We start from the raw sequence: 24,111 nt of genomic DNA on the forward strand, positions 1-24,111 counted from the left end.
GAGGGACGGGGTCTGTTTGGGGGACCCCCCCCCAAAATCCGGGGGTACGGCACATCCATCCCTGCCTGGGAAGGGGGCAGGGGCTGGGCTGGCTGCGCATCCCTCTCCCATCCACTCCCAGCCCCTCGGGTGGGGGGTTGGTGCCCGGAGACCCCTCCCTGACCTGGGGTTCCCGGGGAAGGGGGGGGGCTGCGACAGCCCCTGCTCCCCCCGCACCCCGGGCTGCTGGGCTGGGGGCCGTGCCCTGAGCACAGGGACGGGGGGAGCTAAATCAGCGGGGTGCGACAGGACAGCGTTGGGGTGGGGGCTGCGGCCGGGCCCCGGATTTGCCGTGTTTTGGGTGAAAAGCCCCGCTGGGCTGTGGGGGTGCCTGGCCCTTTAAGAACGCCCCCCCCCCATCCCGCCTGTGCGGCCGCGCCCGGCCGAGCGGGGGCGCTAATCCCCCCCCTCCCCGGTCCTCCACCGGCCCGGCATGCACCGCGCTCCCCCTCACCCCCCCCTTCCCTCCCTCCCCCCCCCCCCCCCACCCCCGCCATTGTGCCTGGCAGCGCGGCGCGCGCGCGGTGCCGCGTGACGCCCGGGGAGCGCGTGTGGGCGCGAGGCGGCGGGGCCTGAGCCATAGACGCGGGCCGGAAGGAGAGGAGAGGCGAAGGGGGTGGCTAGAGCGTCGCTCCAGTCAGGCAGCCGCCGCGGGCGAGTCGGAGTCCGCCAGGCAGCCGCGCCGCGCCCGCGCCCGGACAAAGCCGCCGCCGCCGCCCGCTGCCCCGCCCCGCCCCGCCCCGCCAGCAGCCCCGCCGCGGAGCCATGTCGGCCAGCAGCCTCCTAGAGCAGGTAGGAGTCCCGCCGCCACCACCCGGCCTTTCCCCTCGCGGTGCCGGGCCTGGCCCGCTAAGTGAGGCCGCGGCTCGGGGCCTAGTGGCGGGGGCGCGGGACGGGGCGGGCGGCGGCGGCTGCGGCCTTTCCCCCCCCCCCGCTTCCCCCCCCCCCCCCTCCGCCTCTCTTCTCCCTCAGGGCCGCGCCTCCATTGTGCTGCGGCGCGGCCGGGCTTCCCCCCGCCAGGCCGGGCCGGGCCGCGCCTCGCCGGGCTCCCCGCCCGCGCCGGGGCCGCTTCGCCCCCCTGACTCACCGCCCTCCCTCTCTCTTTCCATGTCGCGCCGCCGCGCCAGAGACCCAAGGGCCAAGGCAACAAAGGTGAGAGCCCGGGGACGGCGGGGCCCGGGGGTGGTGGGGAGGGCTGGATCCTGCGGCTGGGGAGCGGGGAGCCCGCGGGGAAGTTGCGGCTTTAGGGAGCGTGTGCGCGGGGGAGGGACGGGGAGGATCCCCGCTGAAATGTGCTGGGGACATCCTCGGGTCTGTGAGCCTTTACGTAGTGGAGTGGCTGGGAGAAAAACAAACCATGGGCTCTGAAGCCTGTCGTCGTTTCTGGGGCTGGGGAAAGTTTGCAGTTAAAGAGGGTTTGCGCGGTGGTGAAGTGTCTTCCGTTGTCTGTGGAGCTGAGCGTGGTATGTTACAACTCGCGGGGGGTCAGTGATGTTATAAGGTTTGTCTTTAAATGCTCTAAGTTGGCAAATGTTCGAGTTTGTTGGCAGAGTTCTTTCTAATGCTCTATGTCTCTTCCTCAGTGCAAAACGGATCTGTGCATCAGAAGGATGGGTTAAACGATGATGACTTTGAACCCTACTTGAGTCCCCAGGCCAGGCCGGTGAGTAAGAGTACCTGCTAAGGGGCAGGAAACGCCGAGAGCCCAGTCGGTGGCTTCCCGCTGCTCCCTAGAGAAGGCAAATTTGGCATCCTCATGTTCCCTCATCTCCGCTTACTGCATTTTGATGTCTGCCAGCTTTCATACCGTAATATGCTGTTTTATACATGTATTTCTCCAGGTAGAAACCACTGAGCACCATTAGATTGTGGTGGGCGAGGTGTAAAGGTTTTAGCAACTTTCTGAGAGCGTAAGGACTTCCTACAGTAGGTGCACAGCTCGGGTTTTTTGATATGACCGCTGTGAAGTTACCATTTCTGCTCTTTCAGTTTTACTGCTATGACCTTGTTTCCTTGCTGGTTTCTGGCTCTTTATGCCATAGGAGGAGATGCACGACATCGCGTTGTGAAATTGCTTCACGCGATGCAGTTACACTCCGAGGGCTTTTGAAGGATACTATCAACCTTATCTCTCCGCCAAGTAAACCGAAAATGCGTGTCATGGGGTTTTCTATATTTTTCACCAAAAAAAAAACCCCAACCCACAGAACGCACATGTGATAAAAGCTGTTTAGTCTTTTTGAGAACTTTAGTTAGAAGTTGAGCTGGAGAGCTTGTGATCAGCTCCTGAAAGTCAGACTTCCAGCGACTTTTCCTCTTAACTTTCTATTTAAGATTAGTTCCACTGTTAACTCTTTTTTGTTTGTTTTTCTTAATGAGTGGTAGGAGAGTGACAGACAGCAGATGGAGTTCAGCTGATTAGATGGTACAAGTGAGCATTATAGATAAACATCTGTAGTAGGGCTGGAGCAGTTAGTTCATTCTCTTGGCACCCCTTCCCTCTCCAATTGTGATTAGTAAAAATAAGCTGTTCTGGTTTTCCTTTCCTGTATTTTTTTTGATCATTTTTACTAGTCAGTATATTCTTTTCAGATAAGCGATGCGTGTTTTGTTGGAACACAAAAGCAAGTTTCTGTCTCAGTTAACTTTTCAACAAGTATTTTCCTAGCTTGTGCTAAAGACATGAGGCTGAATATTCTTTAAGCTCCTTTCAACTGCTCGTACTATTCAGAATTCAACCTGTCCATTAAGATAACGTACTGCATTCAGCTCTCAAGCCTAAATCCGACCTGCATAAGGCAAGAGAGTGTGATTACTTTCTCAAGTCTTGAATAAAACTAGCTACTTCTCTAGTAGCTATCATTTAATTGTGTGGTTTTTCTATCCCAGAAGTTAACATCACCAATTTCCAGTTTCCTTCTGAATGTGGAAGTATTTCCTGCAAAGCGTGGTCTTATTTAAATCTCCTAAAGAGAAGGAGGGCTCCTATAATGCTAAAAGCAACATGATATTTTACCCTATTTTGCATGTTTGGTGCAGAACTTCTGAATATTTAGTTTCTTTTTTGCATGAGTCACACTGGTAAAAATACCTTTTAAAAATAAGGAAGCTATTGGAGCACGCCCCAGGAGGTGGAGCGGAGCTGTTGCTCTAGAAATTCAGCAAGAGTGAGATAAAACTGGCGTTTTAACTTTGAATGAAGCTTTAGGATGACTTTATCTCGGTTTCTCTCCATGCTGTGTTGCCTCTCAGTTCTTATCCATGTTTTCACACTCGAAACCCCAAAACCGTAGGGTTCAATCTGGAGGGGACTGGTGGCCGAGCCCACCAGCTCCTGATACAACAGCACAAAACATGCACCCCTTTTCTGAAGGAAAAGGGGAAGGGAGTTACAGATAAGGCTCTGAAAAATGAATTAAACGCAGCCTGCTGCTTCAGGGTGACGCGTGTGGTTTCTGAAATTGCTTTCTGAGCTCTCCGCGCAAGCACGGGGTAACAAGTGGTGAAGTTTCATGGCTCTTCATTCAGGAGCTGCTGTTTCAGGTGCGACTGTTGCTAGCTTGTCAGCCTCGTAAATGAGGTTACTGTGTATTTTAAAGCTCAGATACACAGTAAGTGATTCTTCAACAGTTTAAAAACAGAAACAGTAAGTAAGCTTAAACCCTGGTTCTAGTCTTGAGGCGAAGAATAGTGAATTTGAGGAAATAACTGTACAAAAAGTCTTAGTCATTGGAGAGAATTAAAAGCCAGTGAAGTTTTATTTGCATAGTAATCAGTAACTGTGTCAGTTGTGCGAGTGCAGGGTAGCAGAGCGAGGTGGTGTGTTTGATAGCGAAGCGTAGTTCTAGACATTCAGGTGGCGAACAGCAACTGGCCTGACTTAAATCTGCTTGTTCAACTCCTGTCCTCCCTCCTTACTATATGAGTAGAGCTGGTGAATACTCTAAAGGTAATAGCTTAATACAGACTATGTTAAAATATCCCACCAAGTTAAATACATAACAGCATGTAAGAAAATATTTTGAGATGGCAAGGGGACGGGTTTTAATCTGACAGCGATGTGCTTCGTGCGCTTTGAGGGACAAGCCTGCAGAGAGGAAACTGCTGCTCTGCCTGCTAGGCTCAGGTTTTAGGTATGGGCTGGCATGTTGATGTGCTGTTAAAGCTAATTTCCAGGAGAGTGTGGTGTTGCTCTTGTAATTGAGGGGATTATCTTTTGAAGACACTTTGCTGGTTCAAAATATTTTTATTTTTTTTTAAAGTTCCTTCATTTGCCTTACAAATTAGTCAGCGTCCATATCTGTGCTTTTGGACAGGTTGAGCCCTAAAGGTTGTTCCTTAGTTTGGGTTTAGCAGGACTGAGTTCCTCAATTAGTAAAACTGGATAAGAATTAGTTTTGTTATTAATTTGCTTTTGGGGCTCTTTCTTTGGGAAAACCGAAAGGCTGGAGAGAATGTCTCTGAGTTTTCATGCATCCACACCGTGAAGTACCACAGAAAGCTTTTTAGTGTTTTATACAACAAAACAAACCTTGTCTCTGAAAACATCTTAATTCCTATGAATTTTTGTAAAGTGTGGGCTGGGTTAGCCCCAAACCTGTTGCTTTCCTTTTAACTCAGTGGAAGGTGGAGAGGCAAACCAGCTATTTCTGGAGGGTGCCAGAGCCATCTTGAGAGCCTCCATAGATTTCAGTATGGCATGAAGTCCTTCGGGAGCTGCACTTGGCACGTGAAAACATGATTCAACGAAAAATGGAGTAGAGCCTGCTGCGAGCCAAGCTTTTAAATGGGAACTGAACCTGACTTTCATCTCATCTGTGTTGGGTTGGCGTGTAAACGGCTGTGTAGCATGAGGCTGTCTGCACACAGGTTCAAATTACGGGATGATAACGTCCATTAGCGTGGCTTTAACCGCTCCCTGGAGGGGGCATTGGTTTTGAATGCAAAATGACAGATGTTTTTCATGTAAGCAAATCTTGGTGATGTCTGAGACTTCCCTAATTGTAAAATTAGGCGTTTGTTTTCATAACCTAAAGGCTACTTAGATGTTAAAAGGGAGACCAAGGCATGGAACAGCTGGTTTGGTTTTTTTTTTTAATCTCTGAAACTGAAGCCTGCTTTCTTGTGATGCTGTCACCATGCTATAAAATGCTCCTATTGAAACCCTATTGATTACGCCCCATTTTCAGGTATTTTTTTAGTATGCGCCCGCAGTACTGGAGCAGTTTGTGTTTTGAGGAGTAGGCTTTAAATTCCTGATTGTTTGCAAGTTCTTGGGATATTTTAAGCTCTGAAACCTTTAACTGTGGGGATAAAGCTGTTTTTGTGGGTCCTCAGTTTAAGGAAGGCAGTTAGGGACATTCATGATTTTGGCAGTGCATTTCCACTGGACCTTCTTCCTCCATATTTCACTTCTCCCTGCATTCTTCCCCCAAACCCTCCCTCAAACACCAGAGTAAGGGCTGATATGTATGCTACCCAGGAAAGGAGAGCCTTCTTTGGTAGTAGCTACAAAAAGATGATGATAATATTTGGATGCTAGGTAAGATAATGGTTTTTATAGCCCGAGCAGGAGCTGTGGGGCAGTCCAATGTCCAGTCCCACCTCACGCATCGGGAACACAACGCGCCCCCGTTTCAGCATGGGAAGCTTGCTAAGCCTTTGTGTTTAATCGTTCTGGCAATGAAACAGTTTTTAGAGCACTTCTAACAAAGAAGGTGTTTCAAGGCCAAGCCTGTTTATCTGCCCAGCCCTAAGGTAGGGAGGGGTGGGGCACGGGAAGTCTAAGATGGCTTTTATTCCATGGTCCCTTGAAATTTGTTCAACTCCTAACTATTCAGTGCTTATTTTTTATTTGTTTGTTTTTTCAGAATAATGCATACACTGCAATGTCCGATTCCTACTTACCAAACTACTACAGTCCCTCCATTGGATTCTCCTACTCCTTAGGCGAAGCTGCCTGGTCTACAGGGGGTGATCCCCCCATGCCCTACCTAACCTCTTACGGACAGCTGAGCAACGGGGAGCCTCACTTTCTCCCAGACGCGATGTTCGGGCAGCCAGGGGCCCTTGGCAGCACTCCATTTCTCGGGCAGCACGGCTTTAACTTCTTTCCAAGCGGGATTGACTTTTCGGCTTGGGGGAATAACAGTTCTCAGGGACAATCCACTCAAAGCTCTGGCTATAGTAGCAATTACGCCTATGCCCCTAGCTCGCTGGGTGGAGCGATGATCGACGGGCAATCTGCCTTTGCTAACGAGACTCTGAACAAGGCTCCTGGCATGAACACCATCGACCAAGGGATGGCAGCTCTGAAGCTGGGCAGCACAGATGTTGCGAGCAGCGTCCCGAAAGTCGTTGGTTCGGCTGTCGGTAGCGGATCCATTACCAGTAATATCGTGGCATCTAACAGTTTGCCTCCGGCTACTATCGCTCCTCCAAAGCCGACCTCCTGGGCTGACATCGCTAGCAAACCGGCTAAGCAGCAGCCCAAGCTGAAGACCAAGAATGGCATTGCAGGTTCAAGTCTTCCACCACCTCCGATAAAACATAACATGGATATCGGAACTTGGGATAACAAAGGGCCTGTGGCAAAAGCCCCGGCGCAGGCTTTAGTTCAGAATATTGGTCAGCAGCCAGCCCAGGTGTCCCCCCAGCCTGTGGGTCAGCCGATCAATAATAGCCCACCGGTGGCACAGGCTTCAAGCGGGCAGCAGCCCCAGCCGCTGCCCCCGCCACCACCACAGCCGGCCCAGTTGCCCGTGCCACAGCAGGCGGCTCAGCCCACCCGCTGGGTTGCCCCTCGTAATCGTGGCAGTGGGTTCGGTCAAAACGGAGTGGACGGTAACGGAGTGGGACAGTCTCAGGCCAGTTCTGGTTCTGCTCCTTCGGAGCCGCACCCGGTCTTGGAGAAGTTGAGATCCATCAACAACTACAACCCCAAGGATTTTGACTGGAACCCAAAACACGGCCGGGTTTTCATCATTAAGAGTTACTCTGAGGACGATATCCACCGTTCCATTAAATATAACATCTGGTGCAGTACAGAGCACGGCAACAAGAGACTGGATGCCGCCTATCGCTCCATGAATGGGAAGGGCCCTGTTTACTTACTGTTCAGTGTCAACGGTAGCGGTCACTTCTGCGGAGTAGCAGAAATGAAATCTGCTGTGGACTATAACACGTGTGCGGGTGTGTGGTCCCAGGACAAGTGGAAGGGACGTTTTGATGTCAGGTGGATTTTTGTGAAGGACGTTCCCAACAGCCAGCTGCGGCACATCCGCCTAGAGAACAACGAGAATAAACCAGTGACCAACTCCAGGGACACTCAGGAGGTGCCTCTGGAAAAGGCTAAGCAGGTGTTGAAAATCATTGCCACCTACAAGCACACCACCTCCATCTTTGATGACTTCTCACACTATGAGAAACGCCAAGAGGAGGAGGAAAATGTTAAAAAGGTAACTTGTTTGTCTGTCTCGGCCGAGTCCTGCGGGGCAGGAGATAGAGGAGGGCTGCCTTGTGCCCAACTAAATCCAGGGTGTGAAGGCGTGGGCTTGTGAGTGAGCTTGGTGGGCGTCGGGCTGCCTTTTGGCTAGCTGTGTGCTCGTATGCGGAACCCCTGTTTGGGGTGGAAATGGGTGCCAGCACCCTGGCAGAGTGGGGTGAGGAGGCTTGCCCAGGCCCTGCCTGCAGTCGCCCGCCCTTCAGTCACTCTAAATCTCAGCCTTTCCCCGAGTGCTGTATTCTAAACAAAATTTATTTTTGTGCTATTGTCAGCTCCTGGATCAGAAGTGTTTAAAGGAGGAGATCAGTGGGGGGTTTGGGGAGTTGTTAGAAAACAGAGCTGGGTCTTTGAACGGCCGCCTAATCCACCCCCTACCCATAGTGGGGTCAATGTGACAGATGTTTCCCACTGCTTGTAAAACCTTCAGGAACAGCAGTTCCTGTCCCTCCCCAGGCAATCTATTCCTATGCTTAATTATCCTTCCTGTTAGAAGGCTTTGTCTAATGCCCAACCTAAATCTCCCTCGCTGCAATTTAAGTCCGTGACTACTTGTCCTCTCTCCAGCGGACGCGGAGCGGGTCATTCTGTTCCTCTTGGCAGTGAGCTCGGCAGCGTTTGAAGCCCGTGGGCACTGCCCAGCAGTGTGACACCTGAGCTGTGCTCACTGCCTGCCTGCAGCTGCGCTGGCTTGCCACTTGGGTCTGTCCGCTCGAAGCCTGCTGTCATCATCAAATTCGTTAACAGGAGGATTGCTAATTGAAAATTCTGCCCAAAATTCAGTGACCAACAGACCTTGAATCTTACTTGGGTACAGCTGTGTTAGTCAGTTGTAGCTGACCTTCCCCACAATAGGGGTCTTGCTTGTATTTGATCAAAACAGTAATTACAAATTAGTATTACCACAGCTTTCTGGTAGCTGACCAAGTTTTCTGATGATCTCTTTAGTTTCAGCAATGGGGAATTTTCCACCCAACAGTTGAAGAACAGAATCAGGAGCTGCAACTGCTCACTGTGACGGTGAACGCAGTTTTTAATATATATTTTAATTGGAGCATTGTCTGTATAAATAGCATCACCCATACACAAGGGTGGTCACGTTTTGCAACTGATACCCTAGCATTTACAGTGCTTGAAGAAAATCTGTAAGGGAGGAATACATTGCAAGGTGTGGAGGTGTAAACTTGATTTTTGGCGAGAACCTGAATATTTTGCATGACTTCACGTCCTAAAATTGCTCTACTTGGTATCCAGCCTGTACTGAAGTGGTGACTTCTCTTTTACTAACTGAGGTTTTGAATGGCATCCGAAATTTAGTCTGTGCAGGATGTTTTAGGACATGGGACTTCTCGTATGTTCCAGATGTGACTTCAGGGAGCAACAGTTTGCAGTGCAGGAGGGGCAGACTTTGGGACAGTGGGAGGAGGCAAGGAGGGGGGGGAAATGTTGCTGGAGGCAGGTGGGCTTTGGGTGGGTAAGAGTTAGTACTGGGTAAATGTAAGCAGGTAGCAAGCAGGAGGAAGAGCAACAGTGGGGAAGGCTGGGGGAAAGGTGGACAGACCGATGGTCTCTCCTGCTGGAAGGCTGCTGTGTTTGTGAGTTGTAATGTCTTAAAATCGGTAAGATACTAAAAATGTGGCTCAGCAATTTTCTTAAAACTGTAAAGCATCTTTACTCATCTTTTCAACTGCATTTTGAAGTCTCCTCCCCTGCTTTCTTCAATTTCTTGGAGAGGTGCTAGCCTGCGAGGGTCAGAAGCAGTAACGGTAGCTGATGGACGGTCGGTATGGCAGCGCCTCCCTTCTAAATGAAGTCTGAGTCGATTCAGTGTGGCACTCCAGTGCAGAAGCGGTTGATTAGGAAAACATTTATTCTTTGAAAGGGAACTTAGTCATATGTGTCTGGAATTCATAGTCTTGTAGATGTACAGTTGGTGTTTGCTTTTTACCATTGACTCACTCGTTGTTGCATGCTCAGGGCCCCTGCCCTGTAACATCCGGGACAGAGGAAGTGACTTGGTCTTTCTTTCAGCAACAGTTTGACCTCCTCGATCGCTCGCTGACGCAGCCTTGAAGATGGTTGAGGTTTCTGTAACTGCTCTTTCATGGTTTCATTGAGAAGCAGTCTTTTTTGCTCAAAGAGGTTTTTTTATTTCCTGGAGTGGATGCTAATAGGACTGTGGGTGGCAAAAAAAAAAACAACCAAGCCATGCTATGTCTGCCTTGAAACATCTCAGGTAATCACCTGGAGGAAAAAAAATAAATCAGAAACCAGAGTTGAGGCACTGGAAAGTTAAAGTGCTGCTCTGGCAGCAGCCGGTGGCGCAGCTCCCTGCCTGCGGTCTGTCAAGCTGCTTTTGTGTCAGGGAAATCCCATTGCTACCAGCTCTTTGTCTCTGCTACCAGTTTTTGGATGGCGGCGATAACGTTAATGTTCTGCATTCCTGTTCCTTGAAGCTTAAATGTCTCAAGGTTTGGCTTGTTTTGAACTTCTAGCAAGCTGCAATTGTTTCACTTGGCTTCAAGTTGCTTAAACCTTTGTCTGATCTGCAGTTTGATTCCTGCTTGCTACCCGAACAGATGGATGAGCTCTTGTGAAAATCTGGGAACTCTTGAATATTCTTCTATACTTCTCACACTTAGAGGCACTTCAGAATTCCCTAAAATAGTTCCCAGAAATCATATGAAAAATGCTCTGCTTAGTGTTCGTGCTATTCCCTTTGGCCAGTGAAGGAGGGTAAATGGTTCAGTGTTGAAAACACTGAACTCATGCTCTTGCTTGTGCTTTTCTGTCACCTGTGCCCATCTTGTCCTCAGAGACTAATCTCCATTTCTTTTGAGTGTCTTGCTTTGCTCTACTAATCCAGTCTTTTAAAAGGTTTGGATGATCTGACCCAAAATGAAGCTGACTCCCAGTGCAACCCTACCTGAAGAGGTTTAGGGCTTCTTGAAACCCGTAACAGCTGCTTTTGTGGTAGAGCGGTCACCAACTTGTTCCCTGTAAGGACTGTTTTATCTTAGTTTAAAAAAAAACAACCAACCAACCAAGAAAACACCCCCAAAAAACCCCCAAGAAAAATCCCTAGCCCATAGGAATACACTTGTATTTCTAGGAATGTTGCAGTGACCTCAGTGGAAAGATCTTAGATCTGCTTGCAAGTGAAAGGTTAACAGCTTATGTTTTGTGGAAAAGCAATGAATGTCACCTCTAAGGGAAGTTTATTTTGGTTCTTTCTCCCACTGCCTTGCACAGGGTTGGGGTACTTGGCTACTTGCAGGTTCCAGGGATTTTTAGGAAGGATATCCCATGAAAACCAGGCCGGTCCTGTCCCTTCCAGGGCTAGAGTGCTCAGTTGTCAGGTTTGGAGTTGAGACACTTTGCTTTGGGACTTGGGGGTTGAGTCAGGATGAGCTGTGCAGGATGGGGTGGTTTTTTGTGGGGTTTTTCATGCTGAGGTATACCAGCCTCAAAACGGAAAGGTGTGATTCGCCAGATTGGAGCTGTTATTTTCAGAAATGTGCTGCTTTGTGTCACAGCTGACACCGTCTGCTGGTTAAAGGAGTATTAATAGTGGCAAGTGTCACTGCCCCCCTTAGAAAATATGATTTAAGGGAAAACTAAGTGGTGTTATATGAGCCTATTTGAAACTAGCAGAATATTTCAGTTGCTGTTAAAAAGGAATGCTTCCTCATATATTTTGCAAAGCTTTTTTTTTTATTCTCCTAATTTGTAATCTTAGCGGGGAGGAGAGAGCGTATTTCCTGTAAGGTGGGCTAGCATTTCTTTCTCCCGCTGTTAGTGCTCCATTTGCTTTGGCTTTACCAGATCCAACAGGACAGCGTTTCTGACTACAAGATTCGGTTCCTGGATATTGCATATCCAGGCAAAGCCAACCGTTTCCTATGACTGCAAGGGAACACTGCTTCTACTGGCACAGTTCCTTTCATCCCGTGATCCCAAGGCTATTTGCTTTTTCTGCTCCAAATCCTGGCCATAGAGAAGTTAATTGATTGATGCACCAGGACAGAATTTCCTTGCTGCAAATACCCTCCGCTGTTCGGCAATGCACGTGGTTTCTCTCAGTTTATTTCCAGGCCTTTTAAATCCTGTACGTGTGTGTCCGTGCTTGTATATTTGCTGAGAAATAGAGGAAACAGAAACCATACTGCTTATTCCAGTAGTTTGGTACCAGCTATTTGACATAAGGAGTGCCTTGTCCTTATGATATCTTTAAGCCAGCACTACAAAGCACTTCTCACATGTTTTTGGCTGTGTTCTAGTTTTGTTTAAAGGCAGGAGAAAATTGGAGGGGAAGGCTTAGGTCTAGCTGGTGTTCTAATCCTTGTTTTCTCCTGTAACACAGGGGACTTGGTTTCCTCATCTGTAAAATGGGAGCAGCTGAGAGCCGTTTCACTGTGAGTAAAGTGGAAGTTGAGTGGTGGAAGAGCAAGCCTGTTGCACTTGCCTCATAGCCCTGCTGCTAATATCTTGTTAGCAGTCTTTACAATGATATTTTAATATAACGTTTTGTTAATATTACAAAATATCATGTTTAGAGTTGGTTTAAGGAGCTGTTGAGATGCACTGTTTAAAATTGTTTTTCGAGGACTGGTAATGGATCCAGAGCTGCTGTTCCCTAGTCACAGGGCCAGGTGTAGTGCAGGCTATATGTGATGAGGAGGTTTTGCACCTCTTACAGGTACAGCCTTGAGTAGAGGGAATTTATTTCACGTCCTGCTCTTGGGAACCTGTTCCCAACTCACTTGTTGCCCATTTGGTGCAGGCAAAGCTTCGAGCCCCCTCCCATCCAGGTTATCTTCACCTTGGCTCCGTGATTTCAGCTCCAAGTTGCAGAATACCCTGAACTGATCGTTCTTATAAATATGTTAATTGCGTTCATTACGAACATACTAATGACTTCAAATGAATGTCTTAAAAAAAAAAAAAAAAAGACTTTGTTCTTCCTTCAGCAGTTGAGTTAAAATTGCATTGGCGTGGCTGGCAGATTCCCTAGAAACAACGTGGAGGGTTTGGTATGTGAGAAGGGAGTGTTTGAGATGTCAGCAGCAGTGGCTGCTTTTTTTTTTTTTTTCCCCCCCCCTTTTCTAAGTGTTCTGAGTAACTTGCTGACACTGAGGTTAATAGCTACCTACACACGCATTGTGTTTCAGGTTATTTTATTAACAGCTACTTCTCCAGAAAAGTAATTTTCCTTACAGTATAAGTATTTGCCAGCTATTTTGCTCAGTGAAAGCGCTGGGGCATGGTCCTGTTCGGTTCCCTGGATTTTCTCTCTGGTGCAGAAGTTCAGTGGGTCACAAGATGATGCTGAAAGCTGATTAGGATCCCAAGAAAACTGTTGAAGCACATTGATGCGTGAGCCTTGTATATGTGCAATACATCAAGAATAGCTTCATGCACAATGTTCCTCACTTCTTAATGAAAATGTAATTCTGCCACAGGTTTTTTGGTCTGAAAGAAGTTGCTTTCTTCTTTCTGTCTCATGTAAAGTGTTATGTGACAGGTATTCATTTAGGAAGCTTCTTGTTCTGTACTGTGAGGTCGTTTTCGCCGCAATTATTAGAGCCCTCTCATTTTCCTGGATGTTCTTGTTTATACCTGGTAGTAATTGTACTATCTTGCAGCGTTGTGAGTTATATAAACCAGTTCCTCAGTGGTGCAAGACGCTGGACGCTTGCCAGCCAGAACAGTCCTGCCCTGCTTTAACTGCGGCAAAGTTACCCAGGGAAGTCTCCGTTAACAAGGATTGTTGTTATCCGAGATAGAGAGTTGATTGTGGCTCCTTCCAGTGACTCGCTGCCTGGCATGAGGCTTTTTAATTGTGTGTAAGCCATCTAGTAGTGCATTGGAGCAGTTGTTAATAAAGCATTTGGATTTTGTAAGCGGTTCTTCATCAACAACTTGTAATGAAGACTGCATCTGGTTCTGTATCATTAGAACTCTTTTTTTATTAAAAGGACAACACTGAGTGCCTTTTTTTTTTTTGTAGTTAACTGCAGAGCTATTTCTTGTAATGTAATACCAGTCTAGCAGACTTAGATAAACTCTACCTAAAACTTTGTCTTTTGTTTCTAATCTTGGGGAGAAAAGAAACCACGCTATTTTAGTTTCCTTCCGTATGCGTATGCACGGGGAAGGCTCTGCTCTCTCCCCTCTGTCATTTGTAGTTTGATGCCATCTCCTGTAAAATGACTTCAGAGAATTTCCCCATCGTCATCTGCACATCTTTAAGAAATCGTGAAGTCCTGACCATCAACCTTTTGGCTGTTGCAAGCCAACCTGATTTGGGGTTCAGCTGATTCGAGTGCTGTGTTCTTGATATGTTTAAAGCAGGGGGAAAGGTGAAATATAAAACTGTTCCAGTGAATACTGCTATGTGGCAATAAAGGAGGGTACACACAAAGGACTATAGGGAGTATTGGCTCCTTTACTTGAGCTTGTGAATTCATCTCTTAGAAACAGGCAAATAGATCTCCTCTTGTCCTTCATAATACAGAATATTGTGTGGTTTTTCTTGTAGCCTGAAGTATTTATTCTGCCTTAGTCGGGATGGAGGCAGTATTTTAGCCTCAAACACAAGAACAACTGCAGTGGGTCAGACCGTAAGTCTGTGTAGTCTAATGTTTGTGGCTGCGAGATTTGCAGATCTGATGGACGCGTAGAGAGACATTGCTCGAGCTTTATTTTTCCAAGTAAAAAGCTGGGTGTGCAGCTAACAATAACATGGTCAAGAGCAAATGCCTGTAAGGACAGGGCAAGCACCTATTTAACCATCTCTGAAGGTTTTTCTTGCCTTTAACAATTTGTGGCCTGGGAATTTCTTTGACGCAGAGGATGTACCTTTGTCTTTAACAGCTCATGATTTCTCTTCTTGTCCAAGACATTGATGCATTCTTTGAGCATCCTCAGGATCCTGTGGCAGCAAAGTTCTTCAGTTTAATTATGTGTTGTGTAAAGAAACACATCCTTTTGGTTTGCTTTGAGCCACCCTCATGTGATAGTCCCTAGTTCTTGTGCTGGAAGAAGTGGTGAGCCGTTGATTTCAGTGTACTTTCTGTTCCTGCTCTGCTTTTATAGCTGTGTCTCTTCCAGGCTCATCCCTGCTGCTCTTCTCTGACCCTTTTCCAGTTCTTCTGCGTGCGTGTAGCAATGGAGAGGAGCAGAGCTAAACAGTGCCCAGGGTAAAGGTGCAGCTTGGGTTTGTATAAAGACATAATGATCTGTCCTGAATGATCTTTACTTTTCTTGATGGTAGGCATTTTCCTAGAGTTACGGAGCTCGTGTTTCTGATTGTTAGCGGTCAGTTCGCAGCCTGTCATCTTAGAGTTAGGCCAGTGCTTTTTCCCACATGTGTCATTGGATTTACCTAAACCAGGCAGACCAAATTCACTGCAGTGTTCAGCTGCTTTTTCTCACAAAGTCCTCCATTTCTTCACAGTCAGATGCTATTTTTATTACCCTGAATAGCTTTGTATCATCAGTAAACTTTGTCACTTTATTATTCACTCCTTTCTCTAGATCTTTTATGAATATATGGAACCACAAATTCCAGTGAAGCTCCATGGGGTTTTTTTGCGCAAGATCGTTCGGTCCTTGGCATTACACTTGCATGGTGTGACAGGACAGTGTAAAGGCTTTATTAACTCCACAACAGTGAAGATTTTGAAACATTAAAGTGGAGGTCCTTCCTTTTCTGGAGTGTCATCTGGCACTAATTTTTTGGGGCTAATACTGCATGAGCTATAATTTAAGGTAACCAAAGTCATGAAACACATTTCATGTGAACCCAAATGAGAAGGAACACTAGTCTGCTTTACAAAAAAAAAAAAAAGGCACCTTGCTGTATCTGGTGTAGGTCAAAACTCTGGCACAATGCTCAGAGTGAGCCCAGGGTAAATGCTGTCAGCAGTTCAATGCTAGTTGCTTAAACTTTCACATTAACTATTCCCGTTACTTTTGTCCATGCTATTAACTTCCATCCCTGCTTTGTGAGGATTTTGGTGTGGACAGATGGGTCAAAGCCAAGTGCCCTGCTCTGTAGTGGGGAGATTGAGCTGCCCACTTGGGAAGCGTTGGTAAATTGCAAAAAGAAACATGGCAAACTTCTCATCCCTTGTAATGACAGGGAAGAATAAAGACTCCCTAGTTTAAGAGACAGAAGACTTTGTTTTCCTTCCTAATGACTTGAAAGGACTTGTGTCGTTACTTTGCTTGTGCTCTCCAAAGCCAGCGAGTCCAGTTCCAGTCCCTAGTGGGAGCCCAGTTGTCCCAGCATGGAATGCCACTGGGAGTCCTCCCAGCCTGCGCTGCCTTGCTCTTTGCTCTAAATATTTATGTTTGTTCTTAGCTTTTTTCCCCATTCTGTTTTCTGCATGAGTTTTGCCCTGTGGGACAAGGCTCTCTATGGGAGGGTAATTATAAATGTTTATGGGAATTGAGCTGCTTTATTCATGCAATCAAATGTGATGTTTAAGCAAGAAAGGGTTCATTCTTTGCAGTTGGTTGCATCAGTTTTAAAGGTGCCTTGAAAGACGCTGGGGAACAGCGGCATGCCTGCTGAGATCCGACAGCTAGGGCCACCTCGCTTGAATAAAACCCACTGCAGGGGGAAAGTCCTGGCACAACTCGTGTCCTTCTTACCCCTAGCCCCAAGCTAGTTGCTCTGACATGGAAATTCAACATCTGATGTAAAGCATGTGGCCACTGTGGTGTTTGTGTTCACTGATGTGAAGGCATGTTTTGGCTTACAGCTGTACCTGAAGAATTGCATCTTGCTGTTCCTTCTTTATTCTCCGTGACTTCATATCCTTATGACTAAATGGTGAGGTGACCAACGTGTAGCAGCACCGCGGTGTGCTCGGTTTTCGAGAGGAAACCAGAACTTCCTAACTGCCCAGCCATGCATGCTCAGCATGGTGGCAGGGGACACTGGTGCTGCCATCTGCGTTTTTGGGGGCAAAGCCTGAATTGCAGGGCCTGGCCGGGCGCAGTTGCATCCCTGCTTGGCTTATGCTTTTTCAGTGATGCAAGTTTGCCCCTTTTGGGGTTGTGTGGCTATTTGGTTTTGCTCCGTTGGATTTTGGTCTGTAAAACAAAAGGTCTTTCCTGCTCTGAGAAGGAGTCGCTTTTATTTGCCTATCTCCTGTCTTCGTTCTTGGCGCTGAGCTCCGTTGTGTGAACGGGAGGTGGGATGAAGACGTCTGACTATAACCAGATCCCTGCATCTGATTTTTGCCCGCTTTCCTAGGTGAGGCGGAGTAGGAGGTAGCTTTCCTCTGCAACTCCGGCGGCTTTCTAATGCTGACAACAGGAAAACCTCGTGTTTGGTTTGTAAATCAGTTAGGACTTGAGGCTGTTTGTGGAGCAGATGAGCACAATAAGAAAGTGATGCATCGTCCATCATTTGTGCTGCCTGTGACCATGCCTTGAGCTGATCCTGCTGGCAAGGCTGTGCTGGCCCCATCTGAGGCAACGTGCTGCCATAACTCCCGATTTCTAAGGCAAGTCAGAGACACGGGCGTGTGGAAATCCCGCCGCGTTGTTTGCTAGGATTGCGTCCGGTGCGCAACGGGCGGCGATGCTGGGAGGAGAATTCAAACAGCAAAATGCTGCATCGTCGCGGCTGGCGTCGTGGGCTGAGTCGGGCTGTTGAGCAAGGTGTCTGATGAGAGTTGCGTGTGCATGTCTTAAGGCCAGTGTCTGATTGCTGGGTGTCTCAGCCCTTTGGGGAATGACACCGGTAGCACAGACCGCACTCTAATGAAGTGATCTCCTGCTGTTCCTTTGCGGGCAGTTACTCGGTGAGTGATGCCTTTTGCTTATAGGACCTTCTCAGTTTGAAACTGAGACTGCTTCCTGGCCATCCTGACGTCTTCAGGCTGCTACGCTGTGCCCCAGGTCAGATGGGTCCAAATAAACTGTGGTTTGTACGCTGCACAGCTGGGACCTGTGCTCTTGGTTCTTCACCAGGCCCTCCCTTTGATTAGAGTCTTCCATTTCCCCATCTGTAGTGTGACAATAACATCCTTACCTTTGCCGGCAGAGTATTGAGGTTGAACATTGGTTGTTAAGCAAGGTAAGAGCCCCTGAACAAATGTGCAGTGTTATCGTCTATTGTTGTCATTTCTCGGTACAAACTCTTGAGCCTTTTGTTTTTGTTGGCTCCCCACAGTGTGACTAGATAACGTAATCTCTCATCAGCCTTCTCCACCAGCCCGTATGGTTGCTATTATCAGGACCTGGCTTCTGACATTGCTGCAGCCCCCACCCCGGGGATGGCGGGGACGCGACTGAAGTGCCTTAAGCGGGGTGATTGCAGAGGGCTCCTACTTACACACGCTTGCCTTGTCTGAGCCTGGTGCCTCTGAACGCCGCCAGCACAGAAGCACGCTCGCGGTGATGTGTGGGTGTCAACGCTTGCTTTGAGTGACAGTGTGAATCTTTCTAGTCATTGGCTTTGCGTTTCAGCCGTTTTGGTGCTGCGGTGCTCCTGCCCCTCCGCTTGCCAAGGGGTTTGACAGATGGAGAGGAGAGTCTGAGCTGGTGTCCTTTTCTTGCTTCTTCCACGTGGATCAATAAGATACAGCCCATGCCTAACGAAAGTGCAGCCGAAGAGAAGAAAACACTTTCTGATGGAATCTCTTTGCCCCCCAGGGACTATATGCCAGAGCAAACCCAGCGTGCGTGTGCAGAGGCTGCCCTGCCTTCTCCTGGGCTGTCCTGTAGCTGGGTGGGCAGTGGGTTACACCATCCCACAGCCCGTGATTTCAGAGGAGGATGAGCCAGGAAGGATGAACGTTTGCAACACCGCTGACCTTTGCTATGTGTTCTGGTTGATCCGTTTGCTTCTTTGCTACGGTTGGGTGCTCCCTTGTTACTCCAGAACACCCCAAAGACCAAGATGTCTTCCTGGGATGTGCTGAAGTGGGGCTGGCAGATGAGACGGTGTAAAAATCCTTCAGGCCCTGGCTACACCCCTTTCCCGGGAGGAGACGCAAGAGAGCAGCAGTGAATCTCCCAGAGAAGAGCAAGAGCAGCAATATTGAAATTAGTGGAGAGCAGAGAGCTGTTCCTTTCCCGGCAGCAGAGCTCTTGGCTGGCTGCCTCCGTGTCTCCCAGGGCAGAGGTTTGGCAGTGCCCAAAGCCCCGCTCTTCGTGGAGGGCAGGACAGCCCGAGGTAGGTGTTGAAGGCAGCCCCTTAGATGTCGTGCTGCGTTTTTCTGTTACAGGCTCCTTAGGATACTGTTTGCAGCACTGATGGAGGGGAGGGTGTCATTGTGCCGATATTTCCAGGTTGAACATCAGGAGGCTTTAAACAGAAGACTAGGTTGAGCAAAAATGGGGCTATAATCCACCCTGAAATTAAGATGTTCACTTCGAGCATGTCTGGTCCCCTCTCTAGCCTGGGGACGTGGGGACATCTGCTCTAGCCTCTCTCTTTTGAAGGTGTTGCCTTCTGTTCTGGCACACTGGGATTTTGGGGGTGGGGGGAGTTGAGTCATTTTTGCACTGAGGCTGGATCCTGTTTCCTGCTCCCTGTTACCCATACACTGGCCTCAGGAGCAGCTTCACCTTCACAGCGGGGAGGAGAAGTGACTAATCGGGTGTCCATCTGGTCAGCTAACGGGGCGACGTGCTCAGCAGGACCCTCAGCCGCCGTCTGCAGCTGGCCCAGGACGCTGGCCCTGGCTGCCGCCGGAGAGGGGGGTGATTCAACCTGGCAGTCGGCTTATCCCATGTCTGCATTGGGGAAGACGGAGGCATTAGCTCAGGCAGTTGTGGCTTCTTCCCGAAGGAATGCGTCACGTTGCCATCTGTCCTTGTTTAACGTAACGTGCTGGCTGCTGAGCCAGGCAGCAGAGCAGGAACAGGGCTTGGCACCTTCCTTTTGATTTGTGGCTTTCCCTGCAGCACTTGTTTTACTTCACGTTCAAGACTGGCTTTGCTTTCCACTGTGGTAGTTTTATGTTGCTGTTGTGTGGTGGCATTTTTTTTTCAGCAACGAATAGCACCTACAACAGATTTGGGCAGACTTGCTGGAGGAGAGGAGAATTAAGTCGACTTACGTGGAGCAAACATTCTTGGAGAGAATGCGTGCCTTCGTCTAATCCCTCTCCCCGGAAGGCAATCTGTGCGTGGTATCACACCGGGCTTGCTTTGCCATCCGGCTCGTGCAGTTGTTGGAGCTAAAGCCTCCTTGGGTCACTGCATGCATGTGGCTGAGGGGCTGCCCAAGCCTGGGGTATTGTTTTGAGTTGGATGCAAGGCCTCCCTTTTGGGGAAGGTTTCTAAGAATAGATGGCTATACATGCTCTTAGCCCGGGATCGAAGCTTCTCAGAGACAAGCTCTCGCTGGATTTAGCAGTGGTGGCAGAGAACGTTGTTTCTTTGAGCAACCGACATGCTTCTGGCAGAGGCTGCACGCTCCCCTTGCCAGCGAGCTGCTGCGGTGGAGGGGAAAGTGCCTCTGATCAGCAGCTTAACGTGGGACAGGGAGAAACCTGGGGGTTAACGTGGGGGGATATGGCTCCAGGCAGAGCAGCAGACTCGCAGGGAAGCGTCCTGAGCTGAAACAACCAGATACCAGCTTCAGAGCCCTAACAGTGTCCCTTCTCTCTGTGACACGAGTTAACACAAGGGAGAAATAAATTGCCTTGCTCTGCCAGCGAGCACCTACTGCAGGTGTTGCTTTGCTGTGGAGGAGGGATGGACTTGGCATCTCTTGGGACTGGCTTAGGTGGGGATTAACTCGCTCTGCCGCTGAGCTAGAGCCAAAACGCCGTAGTACCCTTCGCACAGGAGACTGCAGGGACTTGCCTGTGCTTGGAGAAGATGCAGTTAAGAGGCGGGGAGGAGCATCAGCCAAGAGCCCTTTAGCTATTGACAGGTTTTATTTTTGAGGTGGTGTCTGGAAATAGTGCTTTGAACGTGGGCTGTGCAGCATCCTTAACCCTTTGGGACAGTCTAGACCCGCTTCTCTGTAAAGCTGCTGGGTTTGGGTTTAACAGAGGAGAGGCTGTGGCTTGTGGCGCTTGGCACAGCAGAGCGCATAGGAGCCCTTGATGCCTGGGTACATTTGATGCTGTGCTGCCTGTTCAGCTCGGTGCAGTGTTTGTCGGGACAGCGCGATCCTTCAGCGCTGGAGGAGAGATGCAGGTCGGTACCAAGGGGGGGGGAATCCCTGTGGCATCAATCCTTGGGAGTCCTGCGAACCTGTTGGTTTTCAAGCGAGCTGCCGTCAGTAGGTTTCAGAGTTATCTGTGAGGTGTTCTGCTGGTAGCTGTGGGCTGTTTCAGCCTCTGCAGACTGAGGCAGACGTCAGTCCTCCCCAGGTTGGAGCTGCAGTCTGCTTTGATGCCCATACGGGAGCTCGGGTGAAGCCGCAGGTCTGTGCAACGCCCGGGGAGCCAGGCTGCCCAGCTCCGGCAGCAGCTGGACGTGGGCAGAGCTGTGCCGCGGGCGCCGGCGTTCATTCCTCGCTTCCTCTTTCTTCTCCCCGATGCAGGGGCTCTGCCTGATCCCCGCAGCGCTCCCAGGTCCTGCTCCCAAAGCTGCCCAAGTCTTTTCCAGCCCAGAACTCTGCTTTGCTGGTTTCCAGCCTGGCGACGGCTGAGATGTCCTGTGGGTCGGTGCCCAGGAGTGAGGAGCTTTGTCACTTCAGCACTGACCTAGACTCACTTTTTTCACCGATTCATCCTTGGTTTGTCCTTCTTGGTGGTTGTTTTTTTGGTTTTTTGGGGGTTTTTTTTCCTGTTTCTGCTGTTAAACCTCTAGCTTGGAGCAGCCTGGCGATGTCTGTCCTGGGGAGAGCCCATAACTCTGCTGAAGGATGCTGCCGTGAGGAAGGGGAGCAGAGCTGGGGTATCAAGAGCCCTCGTAAAGGGGACACGTGATGACCCAAGCGGTGTAATACATCATCACGTTAGCCGTACGCAGTCGCAGTACCTCCTTTGCAAAGAAAAATACTTTTTCTCGGACTTTGCTCGCATGGGACAGGCCTCCATCGCAGATCTGCGTGTTGAAATGCTGATGTGTGGAAGTGGTGAATAAAATTGCTCTGGGCTAACGTGTTCTTCTTTTTCTCTTTTGCAGGAACGCCAAGGCCGTGTCAAGTAAAAGGCCATTCCTCCCACAGAGACTGCAGCAGAGATTACATCCCAGCTATCTTTCAGAGGGAGAAAGAAAGAGCAAAAATATTTCAGAGAGAAATTAGGACTTTTTTTTTCTTAATTTCATTGACTTCAAAAAGACTCTTACAAACTTGCAGTTTAAAAAAAAAAAAGTATTGGAATTTCACAAGACATAGGACTTAAAAAAACAAAAACAACAAAAAAAATCCCTTCTAGGTAGACTATAGGTAAAAACTGTCCCCTTTCTTTTGGCTTTGGTTGTGATTTCAGAGCATACGCTTTGTTTTTTGTCTTTTTACTATGTTTTTTCGGATTTTAAAGTCCGTAAGTGGCATATGCCTTTTTTCTCTAATTTTTAAACCCTGCCGCTTCCCGTCCTTCCACCCCCTCGCGCCTCCTTCCCCTCGTTTTGACATTTGCACTTGGAACACCAGGTTGTAACACCTACCACGGAAAGTGGAGTAACTTTTTTTTTTTCTTTCCCCCCCGACCCTGGCCTGGAAGAGGAGGAATTCTACGAGGAAGTTGGGGTTTTGGCCTAAGAAGAATTGAACAGAAATTGTCCACGAGGTTGTGTCTTAAAGGTGGTTCATTTTTCTCTGACCCTTTGTTACTCAAAAGTCAAATACTAGGAGTCCTAAGAAACGTTCTGTTCTTGTGCATTATACAGATTTACAGATTAAGCCTGGGTTAATTTGATTTTTGAAAGCTGAGAGCAGTGGTAAAAGCTTGTTTTGTTTACAGGAAAATGAATTTTGGACAAAAAAAAAAAGAAATATTGTAAAATGTGTAGTGAATATGTTTCTTCAGTTTCTTGTTAAGCCAATGAGGAATGGGCGTTGCCTTTCTTTTCACCATTAATCACTTCTCAATAATAAACGTGAGATCCTGTTGAGCATCACTGTTGTCTGCCGCTCCCTTTTCAGCGCTGCCCGCTCCGTGGCGTAGCGAGGATGCGCACCTCCCGTCTCCCCTCCGCACGGCAACTCGGGGGCTTCGCTGCAGTATTAATACCTCAAATTAACGAGGGACGTATGGTTTCTCCTCGGGTTTGAAGCAGGGTGCTGTGACCTGTCTCCAGGCGCCAGGACCGAGCTCAGGATGCCGTTATCGGGGTTTGTTCCTGGTCCTTTAGAATTATTTTTGCTCTTTGACACAGGAAGATGTCCAATGGCACCGGGCAGAGCCCCTGCCTGCCCCCGGCCAGCCTTTCCCAGGGCAAGAGGGCCTCAATGTTCTGAGCTCGTTCCCATTTCACAGGTGAATTGAGGATTATCTGGCTCCTTCCAGGCGTGTGTGAAATGCAGACACCTCCTCGCATCCCAGAGGATCTCCCTTGAGAAAACTGCTCGAGGTGAAGAAATCAAAAATCCAGGTTTTCTGGTTTGGGCAGTTCAGAGGGAATTAAAGAGCCACAAACAAATCTGAGCCGGTAACAGTGCTTTAATTGTCAATACTTAATGGGTCATCCTCAAGGAAAGTTGTGCTGTATTGAAAATATCTCAATTATTAAATATCTCAATTATTAAATTGCACTTGGGCAACTTTTGGAATTGGCCAGCTCGGCTTTTTCTCACCTTGGGTGAAAAAATCAGCCTGGTGAGCTTCACTTTCCCATCACAGGATGGCAAATGCTCACACGCCCTGCGTGTACTCACCAAAAAGTTGGCTCATTTAGGGGGTTTTTTGGACTAATTCTTGCTTCTGAAAAGCAAACAGACAAAACCCAGCTCGAATAGCCCGGTCTGCGTCGGGCGAGGACCCATGGGGGGTGTAGGCTGGTGTCAACAGTAGTTGTGTGGCCGTTTGTGTTTTATTGGGATATTTTACTTGTTTTCCTCGGAAGAATTTCTGTTCTCTCAATTCTGTGATGGCTTTGGCCTCTGAGCTGGCTGAAAACCCAAATTCCTTGCTGGTGTCCTCATGTGTTTTCAGAGGGAGTGTAAAACCTGCGTTGTCCAGGGGAAATAAGGGCAGAAAGCTTGATTTTTAAGGCCCAAATTAATTTGTCTTTTGAAAGAATTTTAATTGTGAGTAAAAAAAAAAAAAACCAAAAACTGGAGGGAGGGTTTCTGGGTTTCGCTTGGTCAGATCCAGCTTGTTCCCCCTTTCGCTCTTCAAGCAACGACCCGAGAGACATGTGAGGAGGAGGAAAATGCGACTTGAAATCCGCAGTACTTCAGTGCAGGTATAATACCCGCGATTACTTTTATGTAAGAAAAAAACAACGTGCCCCTGCTTGAATTTCCTCTTGTGTTTAGCTGCACGAGAGCTAAAATACTCTTCCCCCCCCCAGGCTTTTTTAAGGCAAAGCAGGTGAGTTGCTGGGATGTCCCATATTCCCTGCAGGATTTATTCCGCAGTGCCTTCAACCTTGGTGTCGCTTCATGGAAACCAGCTGCTGGGTAGGAGTCTGGTGCG

At 48.6% G+C, this 24,111-nt stretch overlaps 1 protein-coding gene across 1 annotated transcript; it reads left to right on the forward strand.

The window, feature by feature from the left end:
- The first annotated feature begins 539 nt into the window (after nucleotides 1-539).
- Nucleotides 540-22,591, forward strand: YTHDF2 (YTH N6-methyladenosine RNA binding protein F2). The gene is made up of 5 exons (XM_075774306.1): nucleotides 540-831; nucleotides 1,167-1,191; nucleotides 1,623-1,702; nucleotides 5,910-7,496; nucleotides 21,653-22,591. The coding sequence occupies exons 1-5, from the start codon at nucleotides 805-807 to the stop codon at nucleotides 21,674-21,676; spliced, it is 1,743 nt and encodes a 580-aa protein (XP_075630421.1). The 5' UTR covers nucleotides 540-804; the 3' UTR covers nucleotides 21,677-22,591.
- The last annotated feature ends 1,520 nt before the right edge of the window (nucleotides 22,592-24,111 follow it).

The sequence above is a fragment of the Balearica regulorum genome, chromosome 22 (genome assembly GCF_011004875.1).
Source record: "Balearica regulorum gibbericeps isolate bBalReg1 chromosome 22, bBalReg1.pri, whole genome shotgun sequence".
NCBI lineage: Eukaryota > Metazoa > Chordata > Aves > Gruiformes > Gruidae > Balearica > Balearica regulorum.